Here is a 14,236-nt window from a genome sequence, read left to right on the forward strand (position 1 = left end):
AATTCACAATTCCTAGAAATTCAAACAGAAACTTTTCAGTTCATTGGTTACTGTTTGGATTGGCATCAGTTGCAATGCTACACACATATGCAATCATATTGGAATTATATGCATTTCTATAGAAGATACATGATATTTGTGTGGCTTTTGGTCATGCCAGAAGTGCTAAATGACAAGTAAATGCCCCAATTGTGCTCAACATAGCCTTTCACTCTCCAGTCTTGCTGCCTTAACTATCCTGGATTTGTACGAATCCAGTTTACTGTAAGCAAATTGTCAGCTTTAAGATCTATATTTAGAGAAGATGAATGGATGAATAATAGGTGCATTAGAGTGAGGAGTTTGCAAGGATTTAAATCTGGCTGTTCCATTTGTTATGTTTTGTTAAACTATTAAAACTCTTGGGCTTTACAGGCACTTCATGTTTAGCAATGTTAGAAGAGTAGGACATGTTCAGTGATAGTGCATTTATTGTCATTGCTTCATTGTTCTGTGTAACTAATGTACTTGTTATTACCTTTCTAACAGAAGGGTATTCATGAATGGAATTTCACATCCTCATCTATTAAAGGTATAAGGTGGGTGTGTGCAATAATACCTGTATTGTGTAAAGCAAAAATCAGGGGTGTAACCTTTCTTTAAAAGGTAAATGTGCACATGCGCCTGTGTGTAAGCATTTCCTAGCCCCTTTCACTTGACTTACACCTGACTGCAGTCATAATGTGAGCAGAAAACCTTATGCCAAATGCTTAAATTGGCAAATGGCCATTGTGGTTAATCTGCCAATATGATGGAGTGCTTGGAGAGCCCAATGCCATGTTTGCCCCGAGGAAGTCATTTCTGATATATAGAATTTAAAGGGGAAATTTAATTCAATTTGGAAGTCAATATAATGTAACTGCTTTCTCACAAACACACCTCTAAATCTATATTTTCTGAGCCATGTGCTGTTGTACTGTTAACTACCTTCCCTTTCACTATGACTTTGGCAGCCTCCTCTTCCTTGGTAAAAAAGATTAAATGACTACAAAGTAACTATTTAATATCTTAGCCATGCCCTCTGCCGCCAACCCCTTTTTTTATCCCTAATTGACCCTTTTTACTATTTATATGCCTTTGGAAGTCTTTTGGATTCCCTTTTATATTAGCTGCCAGTGTCTTCTTACACTCTCTCTTTACTTCTTTTGTTTCTTTTTTCACTTGCCTCTGAAATTTCTATATTCAACCTGGTTCTCACTTGTTTTATCCACCTGAAAACTGTCATACACACCCTTTTTCTGCTTCCTCTTACACTTCCGTCAGTCAGGGAGCTTTGGATTTGTTTGTCCTACCTTTCCCCATCATGGGAATGCACCCCGACTGCACCTGAACTATCTTTAAAGACAGCTCATTGTTCCAATACAATTTTGCCTGCAATCTTTGATTCCAAGTTAGCTGGGACAGGTCCATTCTCCCCCATCAGAGTTCCCACCCAGTCCAATTGGCAAGTTGTTTGTGACAGCTGGTCTCATGCTTGCAGCTCACATATCAAATATTATCAAGCTCAGGCCCTCAAACCGTCTTGGGCCAGCTGCTGAGAATATTGGCAGACTGCCATCTGATGTCCATCCGCTGTTAACTCCAGCCTATTGTCAAGTACAATAGCCTACCTGAACTAAAGCAAGTCTTTGAGTTACCTGACATTAGCTTAATGTTAGATCTATCTTGACTACAATATCCTCTAGCTTCTTTCTTAGTAACAGGGAAAGACTTGCATTTACACAGCACCTTTCATAACCTTAGGACATCCCAAAGTGCTTTACAGGCAGTGAAGGACTCACAAAGTCTAGTCACTGCTGTAATGTAGGATGGTACAATGTCCAATTGTGCATTTGAATCACAGCTCACCCTCAGTTTGAATATTACTGACTGTAGTAACATGAGTCCTAATTGGTGTTTCTCCCCCTGTTCATTCCAGCATATCCAAATGTGATGAGCGCTGCTGCTTCTTATATGTCCATGACAACTCGGATGACTTTCAGATCTACTTCTCCACAGGGGCTCAATGCAGCAGGTGAGGTGTCAACAGGTAACCCATCATTGGGTTAGATTATTTGTGAGGAAGAGTTCTGTTTTCTCCACCTTGTCATAGTCATGTGGTTGATTATTAAAAGCCTAATATTGCTTCAATTTGAAGTGATGCAAGAGACATGACAGGTTATTTAGACCTTAGGCAATAGTATAAACAGCTGATATCAGATTAGTTGTCCATTATACATCTCTCCCCATTTTTGTATGGAAATAAATAAGGGGAGACATGTACAATAGGTGGCTGATCAAAGAACACCCATCTTACTGATCTTATGCCCAAAGTCTGAATCAACCCCATTCGACTAGAATAACTGCCAGGTAAAGTTTTCTCCATATTAAGTGTAATGTATGTTCTTTCTGCATTATGGAGCTCATTTTTGCTTGATGCATCTGAGATACAAGAAGACGAGGAATAGGAACAGGAGTAGACCAGAGATAAAAACAAAAAACTGCGGATGCTGGAAATCCAAAACAAAAACAGAAATACCTGGAAAAACTCAGCAGGTCTGGCAGCATCGGCGGAGACTCGAAATGTCAGCTTTGTTCCTCTCCGCCGATGCTGCCAGACCTGCTGAGTTTTTCCAGGTATTTCTGTTTTTGTACAGGAGTAGACCATATGGCCTGTCAAGCCTGCTCCACCATTCAATACATTCATGGCTGATCTTGGGCTTCAACTCCGCTTCCCTGCCCTTCCCCATATCCCTTGATTTCCTGAGAGAGTAAAATTCTGTTTATCCCAGCCTTCAAGGAATTCAACGATGGAGCATCCACAACCCTCAGGGGTAGAGAATTCCAAAGATTCACAACCGTTTGTGTGAAGTAATTTCTCCGCATCTCAGTTCTAAATAATCAGCCCCTTATCCTGAGACTATACCCTTGGCCAGGATTTCTCCTTCAGCGTTCGGGCCCGCGCCCGACACGCACAAACATAATATGACGCGTGATGACATCAGGCTACGTCCCAATGTCATTGTGCACTCGCGCGACATTTTGTTCGGTGGGCGCGCACCATAGTCGGCTGTGCACCCGCTGATAACTGAAAGGCCTATTAAGGCCATTAACCAGCTAATTAACTTCAAATTTACACAGCCCGTCCAACCTAATGGTTACATTTTTTAGGAAACCTTGTCCATGGACGGGATGAGGTTTCCTAAAGCTAATACAAATTAAATAAAAACTTTCCTTTGACATTAAAAACATGTCCTATCTCATGTGACACAGCCACGTGAGAGGACATGTTTCATTAATTTTTTATTGCCTTTAATAATTTTTTTAAAAAGTGCTTCAATCTCCCTGATGCAGCTCCGTGCCTCAGGGAGATTGAAGTGCTCTTTCGTGTGTATGTGCAAACAGCGCAGGAGGCCCGTTCTCCCTCCTCCTCCCGCTTGCACAGGTAGCGCTCAGTACTGCTGCTCGCGATACACGGAGGGTGGGCCTTAATTGGTCTGCCCGTGTGAAATCATGGTGCGGAGCGATGGCAGGCGGTAGTCAGCTCCCCGTCTGCCCTCGCCCGCTCCCGCCGAGCCCGGCGAACAAGGGAAAATTTCTGGCCCTTGTGTTCTAGATTCCTTGACCAGGGGAAACAATCCCTCAGTAGCTACCCTCTCAAGCCCCTTCAGAATTTTGTACGTTTCAATGAGATTGTCTCTAATCCTTCTAAACTCCAGAGAAAATAGACCCAGTTTGCTCTGAGACATGTAAGTATTGATCGTAATATCATTACTAACTTTGAATTTGAGGCTTTAAATTATGACTGTTCCATCTCTACTTTGTCATTAAATGCATTTTCTAAGCGAGTTGGGATACACTTTCCAGCCCTCTTCTCCCCATCATAAGCCATGGTGTTATAGCAAGACACCTGACAAAGGCAAGTCATCCTTCTTCTCCCAACTACTTTCCCAACTACAAAAACTTTTCCAACCTTCAGTGATCTACTTTCGGCCATTGTAAAAGTGGAAAATCTCATATCCCTTATTAACCGTTTCTTAACCTGCCCTGCTACCCTCAATGATTTGTGCACGTATACCCATTGGACCCCCTGCTCCTGCACTCGCTTTAGAATTATATCATTTATATTGTCTCTCCTTGTCCTTCCTATCAAACTCTATTAATTCACACTTCACTGCATTAAATTTCATCTGCCCCGTTTCTGCCCACTTTGGTAACCTGTCCATGTTCTCTTCAAGTCTACCACTACCCTTACATTTCACAATGCTTCCAAATTGTGTGCCATCTACAAATTTTGAACTTGTGCCCTGCACTCTCAACTCTATTTCATTAATATAGACCAAGAGAAGCAGTGTAGCTGATACTGATCCCTGGGGAACCTGACCATATACCTTCCTCCAGTCCGAAAACCAACCATTCACCACAACTCACTTTTTCCTGTCACCTAACCAACTTTGTATCCATGCTGCCACTGTCCCTTTTATTCCATGAGGTTTAACTTTACCGCCAAGCCTGTTATTTGGCACTTTATCAGATGTCATTTGGAAATCTGTATACGCCACATCAACTGCATTAGGCTCATCAACCTCTCTTTTACCTCATCAAAAAATGCAATCAAGTTAGTTAACCACAATCTGCCTTTTTAACAAACCCATACTGGCTTCTCCTAATTAAACTACATTTGTCTAAGCAACTGTTAATTTTACCCTGGATTATTGTTTCTAAAAGCTTTACCACCGAGGTTAAACTGACCGGACCATATTTGCTGGGGTTATCCATACACCCTTTATGAACAAGGGTGTAATATTTGCAAAAGGTCCTCTGGCAACACCCCTATAATTAAGTGACTGTGCAATGCCTCCACAATTGCCACCCTTACTTCCCTCAGAATCTACTATCTTTCTGGCCCTAGCAACTTGTCATCTTTAAGTACAGCCAGCCTTTGTAATATCTCCTCTTTATCAACTTTTAGCCTATGCAATGTCTCAATTACCTCTTCTTTCATTATGAATTTTGCAGCATCTTCCTTGGTAAAGACAGATGCAACGTATCCATTTCATACCTCAGCTATGCCCTCTGCCTCCAAGCGTAAATCCCCTTTTTGGCCCCTAATCAGCCCCACCCCTCCTTTCACTATCCTTTTGCTATTTATATGCCTATAGAAAACATTTGCTTTCCCATGTATGTTAGCTGCCAACCTCTTTTCATACTCTCTCTTCGATTCTCTTTTGATTTCGTCTCTGAACTTTCTATATTTATCTTGGTTTTCTTGCATTATCACCCTGATATCCGACATACACAGCCTTTTTCTGTCTCACCTTACTCTCTGTCTCAGTCTTCATCCAGAGAGCTCCCACTCTGTTTGTCTTACCTTCCCCTCTTGTGGAATGTACCTCGGGTGAAGCTGAACCATCTCCTCTGTAAGGCAGCCTATTGTTCCATTATAGCTTTTCCTGCCAATCTTCGATTCTAATTTGCCTGGGGCAGATCTGTTCTCACCTCCACTGAAATTGCCCCTCCCCCAGTTAACTAATTTTACTCTGGATTTTACTCTTTGTCCTTTTCCATGGCTAACCTAAACCTTATGATATTATGATCACTGTCACCTAAACATTCCCCCACTGGCACTTAATCCACTTGAGCCACCTCATTCCCCAGAATCAGATCCAGAAATGCCTCTTTGCTCATTGGGCCAGTAACACACTGATCAAGAAAATTCTCCTGAATACACTTCGGAAACATATTCCTCTCTCTACTCTTTACACACTTACTATCCCAGTCTTTATTAGGATAATTACAATCACCAATTATAGCTATATCATTTTTGCATCTCTCCCTAATTTCCTTAAAAAATTGTTCCTCTGTACTTTTCTCACTAGTTGGTACCTAGAGAATATATTCAGTAGTGTAATGGAAGCTCTATTGTTTCTGAGGTTTATCCAAATTCGTTCTGTCTTTGACCCCTCAGGACACCCTTTTTTCCAGCACTGTAATATACACCTGGCCACCCCTCTTCCTTTCTTTCCTTCCGTAACCTTCTTGACCATCTTATACCCAGGAACAGTAAGCACCCAGTCAGCCCTTTTTTGAGCCAAGCCTCCATTATTGCCACAACATCAAATTTCCTGGTGTCTATCTATACCTGCAGCTGAGCAACCTTAAACCATGCTTTTGCATTCACATATAAACATTGTAAACCCAGGGAGAATTTTCCCCATGTTGCACGGGCCGTTTGGGAGCAGGTGTGGAGCCGATCGCTGCCCGCGATCGGCCCCACGCCACCATTTTAATTGGCCCGCCCAGTGTGACATACGGCCGGTAGCGCTCAGCACTACCTGTGCGGGCAGTGTGAGGAAGGAGAGTCGGGGCCTGGGCTCTTACATGCAGACCCTGACTGCGCGCGAAAGAGCACAGAAACCTCCCTGAGGCACAGAGCTGCCTCAGGGAGATTAAGTTCATATTGAAATTGTTTAATAAAGAAAGTGAAAACTTATTTAGACATGTCCCCTCATGTGACAGTGTCGCATGAGCTGGGACATGTTTATGAATTGTTCTAAAAATATTTATAGATTTTATTAAACCTTCAGGAACCCTCACCCCGCCCGTGGATGAGGTTCCATGAAAAATGCGAAGGCCGCCTGGGCTCTTCGCCTGCCCCCCCGTCAACCTTAAGGTTGGTCGGGCAGCCCTGTTAATTATCTAAATGAGTTTCCTAATGGCCTTAACAGGCCTTTGACAATTCGGCGAACATGCAGCCAAGCAGGAGTGTGCGCCTGCCGAACAAGAGATCCGAATGATGCGCGGTGGTGTCGGGACGCACGCTCGACATCACCACGCGTCATTTTACCCGTCGGCGTGCTGGGCCCACCCCCGCATGCTGACGTAAAAATTCTGGCCCCCAATTTAAGCCTTGTTGCATTCTCTCTTACCCTTTAACCTCTAATGCATTCTCCATGGCAACGCTTCTACTAATCAGTGTCCACTTGCCAACCAATCAGTGCTCTCCTCCCACACAGTAAAAATTGCCGTTTTCCCCTTATATTGGTAATCTTCTCAAGTGTCCTGATGAGTGCAAGATGAAAAGCTTCAACATGTCTCTTTTCTCAGCGATACTCAAGCTCTGTGCTACCAAACAACAAATTCTTCATCAAGTGCTTTCTGTCACTCCCAGTCCCTTGTGCATCTTCTTTTTCCTTTCTAATGTTACATTCTGATTCCTATCCTTCTGCCAAGTTACTTCACCATCATGAGCAAACTGCCCCGCAAGGACTTTTGCCCTGGACCTGGTGAGGTGCAACCACTGCAGCTTGTACAGCTCCCACCTTTCTCAAAACTGGCCCCAATTTCCCAAAAATCTATAGAACTGTTCCCTACTCATATTCCCAACAACACATTCATCTGTTCTAGCCTCCTAATTTCCTGAAGCTTTATTTGGAGTGACAGTGGGAGTATACCAGAATGCCTGTACATTTTCATGATCTCTCTGCTTTTTATCTATTTTCACCAACTTGGATTAATATTATTTTACACCACACCTCTCGCACACTTGGGTGCTTTTAAATTCTCTGCCACCGACCCTGAATCTTTTTTGTAACCATCTTGTAGGTTTTGTCGCTTGGTAAAGGAAATTAATGATGAAGCAGCCAGCAGCGGGGAACTGGAGGGTGACATTGATGGAGATTCACTGGAGGTATGATGGTAAATCGTGGCAGCTGCGGGTCTGTTCCTTGAAATGCATCAGTTTTGTGCGAGGTTCTGCCCAGGAATCTCTGTAAAATTCTGTGCGAGGTTCTGTGGGAGGTTCTGTTCCCAGGCCTGTTGCATGTTCAGTAGGTCTCACAAAGAGGTTCAGAGTCTGTATGGTTGAACATTAAGTGTTTATTGATAACACTTAATGAAGTAGATATATTCAGGGTATAGGCCAAGCTATGAGCTAACTCCATACTGGCTTCTACACAAGTCTCTGTCCAGTCCACAACTGACCCAAATCTCAGATCATATATCTCTTTACATCACACATTGGGTGGTACTGTTTCCCAGTCCCACATTAACCCTTGCTATGCCAGATGCCATTATACTACAAGTCCTACCCCTAAAATAGTAGTGAGGAGTTTCAGGTGATTATGTTAAGTATTTGTCCACTCAAGTCATATGGAGCATTTTCAAGGTGATTGTGTCACACAGAGGACAGCACTGTGACATTGCTCGGCCTTTCCTTGAGGCTTCATTGGAGTACAGTAGGGATTGGAATTAGAAACAAAGTAGTTCACTTTAAACTTGGCCACCTGAGGTGAGTTTAGTCTTCAGCGTGAAAAGAAAAGAAAATCAGGCATGGTGTAAAATTTCCACTGCTTTGCTATCGCCCAGTTCATGTTTCTGCTGCTGATCAATGTCCCCATGGAAATAATTTTTCTTCCCACGGGCAGGCGCCCGCCCGACCCGAGCGGGAGTAAGATAGTACGTGATGATGTCGGCTGAGCGTCTCACATCATCGCACACTCACGTGATATTTCACTCGGTGGACACGCACAGGTGCCGGAGCGGCGCCCGCCATTAATTAACATGCCACTTAAGGCCCTTAACAGTTCAATTGACTGGGATTTTTCTTTGCCCGTGCGATTTTCTGCTCGTTGCACGGGTAAAACGGGCAGGCGGGCAGCCGACAGTTTCACAAACCTCGTCCAAGGGCTGGATAATAAAGGGACAGCAGCATTGCCAGTGAGAGTAGTGAGGAGCTTTGGAGATAGTTTGCAGCCGGTTGCTCATTGGTACTTGGCAGATCCATCTCTCTTCGGGGCTCCATTGTTAGCATTTCCAGGCCTCATTTCAGGACTCATTGCTGTCTGCTTGGCCTCTGGAGGATTCAGACCGTGTGGACCCTTCCAGATATCAGACAGCCTCCCGTTACCCTGGGAATGGGGATTGTGGTCTCCACTGGAGGCACCTCCTCTGAGGGGGAAGAGAGGGGCAGAAGGGAGAGGAGGCCGGGTGTCCCAATGCAGCTTCCAGGGGAGTGACCTGTGGGAGGAGAGGCGCAGGCACAAGGGGCGCAGGGCCAGCAGGAAGTCCAAGGCGTTAGGGGCCACAGAAGACGCCACTATCCTGCTGCCAGGGTTTACAGACACCAATGCAGCTACATCAATATGTCTGAGGTGCAATGCCGAAGGAGGCTCCGTCTCTTAAGGGAGACTGTGACTTCCATTTGTCAGATGACTGGGCCTGAGATCAGCTCTGACTGTGTGGGTGGACACCCCATGCCAGTGGCTCTGAAGGTCACAGTGACCCTCAGATTCTATGCCTCCGGCTCTTTCCAGGGGTCAGTGGGGAATCTGTGTGGAGTGTTCCAGTCAGCTGTCCATAGTTGTGTAAAGCTGGTGACAGACACTCTGTTCAGGCGGGTAATGATATTTATTCATTTCTGTATGGACAAGGCCAGTCAGACACAGTGAGCCAGAGGCTTCGCGGCCATTGCTGGCTTCCCCCGTGTCCAGGGTGCTATAGACTGTACACACGTGGCCATCAAGGTGCCAGCAGGTGAGCCCGGTGCCTTCGTCAACAGGAAGGGCTTCCACTCCATGAACGTGCAGATAGTGTGTGATCACAGGATGCTGATTCTACAAGTCTGTGCAAGGTACCCAGGCAGCTCCCATGATGTCTACATCCTCAGACACTCCCAGGTACCGGGGCTCTTCAGTGCTCCAGCCCAGCTGGATGGCTGGCTGCTGGGTGACAAGGGCTATCTGTTGAAGAGGTGGCTCATGACGCCTCTCCACCACCCAAGAACAGACTCAGAGAAGTGTTACAATACGAGTCACGCCTCCACAAGGGCTGTAGTAGAGAGGACCATAGGTCTTCTCAAGATGCGCTTCCGACCATTCAGGGGGAGCACTTCAAAACCCCCAGAGCGGGGGTGTCACTGATCATAGTTGCATGCTGCACACTCCACAATTTGGCACTAGCAAGGGGGGACCCACTGGAGGAGGAGGGTCTTGATGCAGCTGCACAGACCACATGATGAATCCAGTAGTGAGTCCAAGAGGAGCACGGTGAGGAGAACACTGAGGGCGTGGAGCCAGATCTCGGTAACCCCCAGGGAGGCAGGGACACCAGGGATGACTTGATCCAACGCTCCTTCAGCTAGGATGTCAAAGATCAGCTTCAAACACATGCCAGGGCTGCCGCCTCCATCCCGGGTATCTGAAATGACCCTTTCATTTGAACACAAAGAACACTCAGTGCCTGTGCAATAAAGTTCAGAGCCACCTACGTCCAGCATTACATACTGGAGTACCCCGCACCAATAAAATAAAAAGGTGAAGTATAATCAGGCAATGATGACAAAAACAAGATTTATCTCATGTGGACAATTCCAAACTATTTACATAGACTCCTCTGGTCTTCATCCCAGACCAGGATAGATAAAGTAAACATAAATTAAGATAAAATCACCCGTGACCTGTCCCTCTTGTGCTCATGGTGCCATTAACTTACATTTATGAGTGCTACATCCAGGTGTTCCCCCCTCACTGGCACCGCGATTGGAGACAGCCTGCTGACTCTGCTGTCCTGTTGGCCTTGATGACCTTGGCAGTTGTCCACTGGCCAGTGGAGCCTGTGCTGGCCCCACCCGGGAGGGAGTGGTCAGTGCCACAGCTGGCATCTCCCCAGTCACCGCAGCCTCATCAGATGCCACGGTCACTGGCAGAGGGGCGGAGGAGGCCACATGAGGTCCATGCCTGTGTGAGGGTTTGCAGGTCCGAGTGGAACCTCAGGAACCCCTGATTCTGTCCCTGGAGCTGCCTCTCCATGAGAGTCACCACTTTCTCAATGGAGGAGGCAGTACGCTCGGCCATGACGGTCAACACAGTGCTCACGGTCCACATGGACTCCTCGATCATGGAGACCATGGCATGCCGACCCTCATGGATCTCTGCCAGATCCTCCCACACATCCCGCTCGACACCCAGCATCTGCCATCTAATAGACAACTCCAGAGGCCCATCATCAGCCTTCAACTGAGCACCGTCCTGGTACCCAGCAGTCCTCCGACTGTTGGCACCCTGGGCACTCTCTGCCTCCGCCTGCACCTCAAACGAGTGTGAAGTGCTCTCACCGCTGTGCACCGAGATACTAGCCGCCACTCTAATGCCCACTGAGCTGCTGGTATCTGCGCAGGTGCGTCCTTCCGAGAGCAGGTATGGTGCACATGAAAGTGATGCCTGGTGGTCCTCAAGGGTGGCCCTTTGGGGTCTGCAGATCGGACACCTGCTGGTGAACCTAAAAGGGAGAAGAAGGACATGTCATTAGTTAAAGTCATCACACTGTCACTGTGCATGCCAGGCACCCTGGTGAGACAATGGAGATCTGCATCATGGTGCCATCGTCTTTCAGTGATCAATGGGAACTCCAGGTTCGAGGCTCCCATCAATGTGGAGACTACATTAGAATGGTTCACAATCCAAAAGTCTCACCTCTACACTGCACTCTTACATTCGCCTGGCACCCCAGCCTCTCCACACCTGGTTGCAAGGGGAGAGTGCCAGCTCTCCAGCTCTAGGGCGTCCTGCTTGAATTGGAAGAGCAGCAGCAGGTTGGGTGGGTCTCCGCCTGTACGGGACCTCTCAGTTTGGTTATGGCTCATCTTCTCCTGAAAGGACAGAGGAGCATGGATGAGTCCACTCCCTACCTGCAGCACCATTGCAGCCTGGCCAACCCCAGCTGTGGATCACCTCACAGGGCACATCTGAGTCATGGGCCTCAAGCCACAAGGCACTCAGTCCGAGTAGCCAGGTCTCACCCCCTTGGCCAGCTCCGGTGTCATTGACAGTTGGCACTCAGACTCCAGCACCCCCCCCCGCCCCCCACCAAGGTCCATGGGGGTGGGGGGACAGCCACACCTTAATATATCTGCACACTGATCCATGCCAACATGGTACTCACCCTTCCCAAGCGCAGCAGGTCATTGAAGCACTCCCGGCACTGCACCCATGTGCTCCACACCACATCATGGCTGTTAACCAAGGCTGCCACCTCCTCCCATGTCCTCTTGGTGAGGTGCAGTGGCCTCCTCCACCCATCCCGGGAGGCAAGGCTGTCCCTCCTACCAGCCACCTCCTCCAGGGCGACAGCCAGGCACTCATCAGAGAAGAGGGGTGCCGAGCGCCCACCCGACCTGCCCTCCCGCCTGGCATTTGCAGCCGCCCACTCGACTCCATTGTTACAGCGGCAGACGGGCATCCTTCCCTGGCAGCCTTCCTGGGCCATTTACCAAACCGGCTGCTGGGTCACCATTGGACCCCCCCCAGCTCAGCCCTTCCCGGCCAGGACAGAGCAGCGTTTCACGCTGGGCGGGCCTTAATCGGCTCACCAGCGTGAAATCGCGGCTAGGGCCCGATGACGGGCGGCGTTCTGTTTCCTGCCGCTCCCGGGCCCACCCGCTGCCTCCACCTGACAAAGGAAAGATTCTACCCCAGTACATTTAAATAAACTTGTGGCCGCTGTGCAGCTGCTAATAGACAGCTGGTTTGTATTCTGTCCTTTGTTGAAAGACGCGTATTTTCTGAGTAAAGGTTGGTTGGAACAGTGCCTGGAGGCCTGTAAATTAGGCTGGGATGCAGACACTAGCCTGAATTGCTAGTTTACTGAAAGTTCTGTTGGCGGTGGAACTTCCATCCATTCTAAAGGGGAGACGGTGGGATAATGGAAATATCACTGCACTAGCAATCCAGAGGCCCTGGGTAACACTGTGGGGACATGGGTTCAGCTGGTAGAATTTGAATTCAGTTAAGAAACCTGGGATATAAAGCTAGTCTCACTAATGGTGACCATGAAACTATCATCAATTGAGGTAAAAGCCCATCTGGTTCACTAGTACAGGTGACTCCAGCCCCACAACAATGTGGTTGACCCTTAACTGCCTTGTGAAATGGCCTAGCAAGCCACTCAGCTCAATTAGGAACGGGCATCAAATGCTGGCCTTGCCAGTGACGCCCACATCCAATGAATAAGAAAAAAAGGACCCCGCATACCAGGGAGAAATCCCCCAAGTTTCAAGCCTCCCTGACTCTGGCTTGGGTTGTTCCAGTGGCTGGTCTGCGAGGAGAAGACAGGCAGTTAGCTCGGCCTCAGGTGATGGATGTGACATCGCCCCTCCTGGCGAGATTCTCCTGGCCTGAGATTCCAAAGTCCACAGATCTCCTTATGACCTTGATTGGCTTCCTTCAAAGGTGGATCTTTGGAACTTTGTGGTTTTGGCGGGAACTGCAGCAATCGTATTGAGTCTTCACAACGGTGCTCTCTCCCGCCTGTCAGACAGAAATCTGGGAATCACTCCCAACTCCGACCCCTGAACTCTGACCTCAGATATTTAGATGACCATAGAGGTTCCCAGCAGAATGAAGTCAGCATGTTGATCAGAATTAAGGACCCATGGAGTTGCAGAGCCAAAAATCTGATCTTTTCATATTTTTGGAAAATATTTCTATTAAAGAAAGAAAAAGTTGCCTTTATGGAATGCCTTTCACAACCTCAAGGTGTCTCAAAGTGTTTTATGGTGAATGAAGTACTTTTTAAATAAGTAATCATTGTTGTAATGTAGGAACCATGGCAGCCAATTTGTGCAAAAACAAGTTTGCAGAAACAGCAACGTGATAATAATCAAATAACCAGTTTTAATGATATTAGTCAAGGGATAAATATTGGCCAGGACGTCTCGTAGAACTGCCCTGAACTTCTTTGAATTGTGCCATGGGATTTTTTATATCAACCTGAGAAACCAAAACAACTACTTGCTTTCTCCTGGCATTCAGCCTTAAGCCTATTGTCTGCTCTGAAAGGCAGCACCTCCTACAATGCAGCATTCACTCAGTACTGCACAGGATTGTCAGACTGGATTTTGCGCTCAAGTTTTTGGAGTGGGAATTGAACTCACAATGCCAGCATACCACTGAAGGCTAATGGTGTTTACCCTTCTCTTCCCTTGCAGTATGAGTATGACTATGAAGAGACGGAAGAAAGGGTGGTGTTAGGCAGAGGCACATATGGAGTGGTCTATGCTGGACGGGATCTCAGCAATCAAGTGAGAATAGCAATCAAAGAAGTACCAGAGAAAGATAGCAGGTGAGTGTTGAATAACTCTGGCTTAGTCTCCCTGGGACAAAACAGATATTAAATGGTGGCAAACGAAGCTTGCTGCATATCCCTTTGCAGAGATATTTCA

General features: G+C 46.9%; 1 protein-coding gene across 1 annotated transcript in view; it reads left to right on the forward strand.

Annotated features, from left to right (window-relative positions):
• The window catches only part of map3k15 (mitogen-activated protein kinase kinase kinase 15), a 176,062-nt gene that overhangs the window by 93,023 nt on the left and 68,803 nt on the right, over positions 1-14,236 (forward strand). The window contains exons 11-14 of the mRNA XM_078559367.1: positions 529-578; positions 1,958-2,053; positions 7,624-7,708; positions 14,003-14,136. Of these exons, the coding sequence (XP_078415493.1) occupies positions 529-578; positions 1,958-2,053; positions 7,624-7,708; positions 14,003-14,136 (365 nt within the window). The remainder of the gene's footprint in view (positions 1-528; positions 579-1,957; positions 2,054-7,623; positions 7,709-14,002; positions 14,137-14,236) is intronic.

Source organism: Cetorhinus maximus, chromosome 16 (assembly GCF_964194155.1).
Source record: "Cetorhinus maximus chromosome 16, sCetMax3.hap1.1, whole genome shotgun sequence".
NCBI classification, from domain to species: Eukaryota; Metazoa; Chordata; class Chondrichthyes; order Lamniformes; family Cetorhinidae; genus Cetorhinus; species Cetorhinus maximus.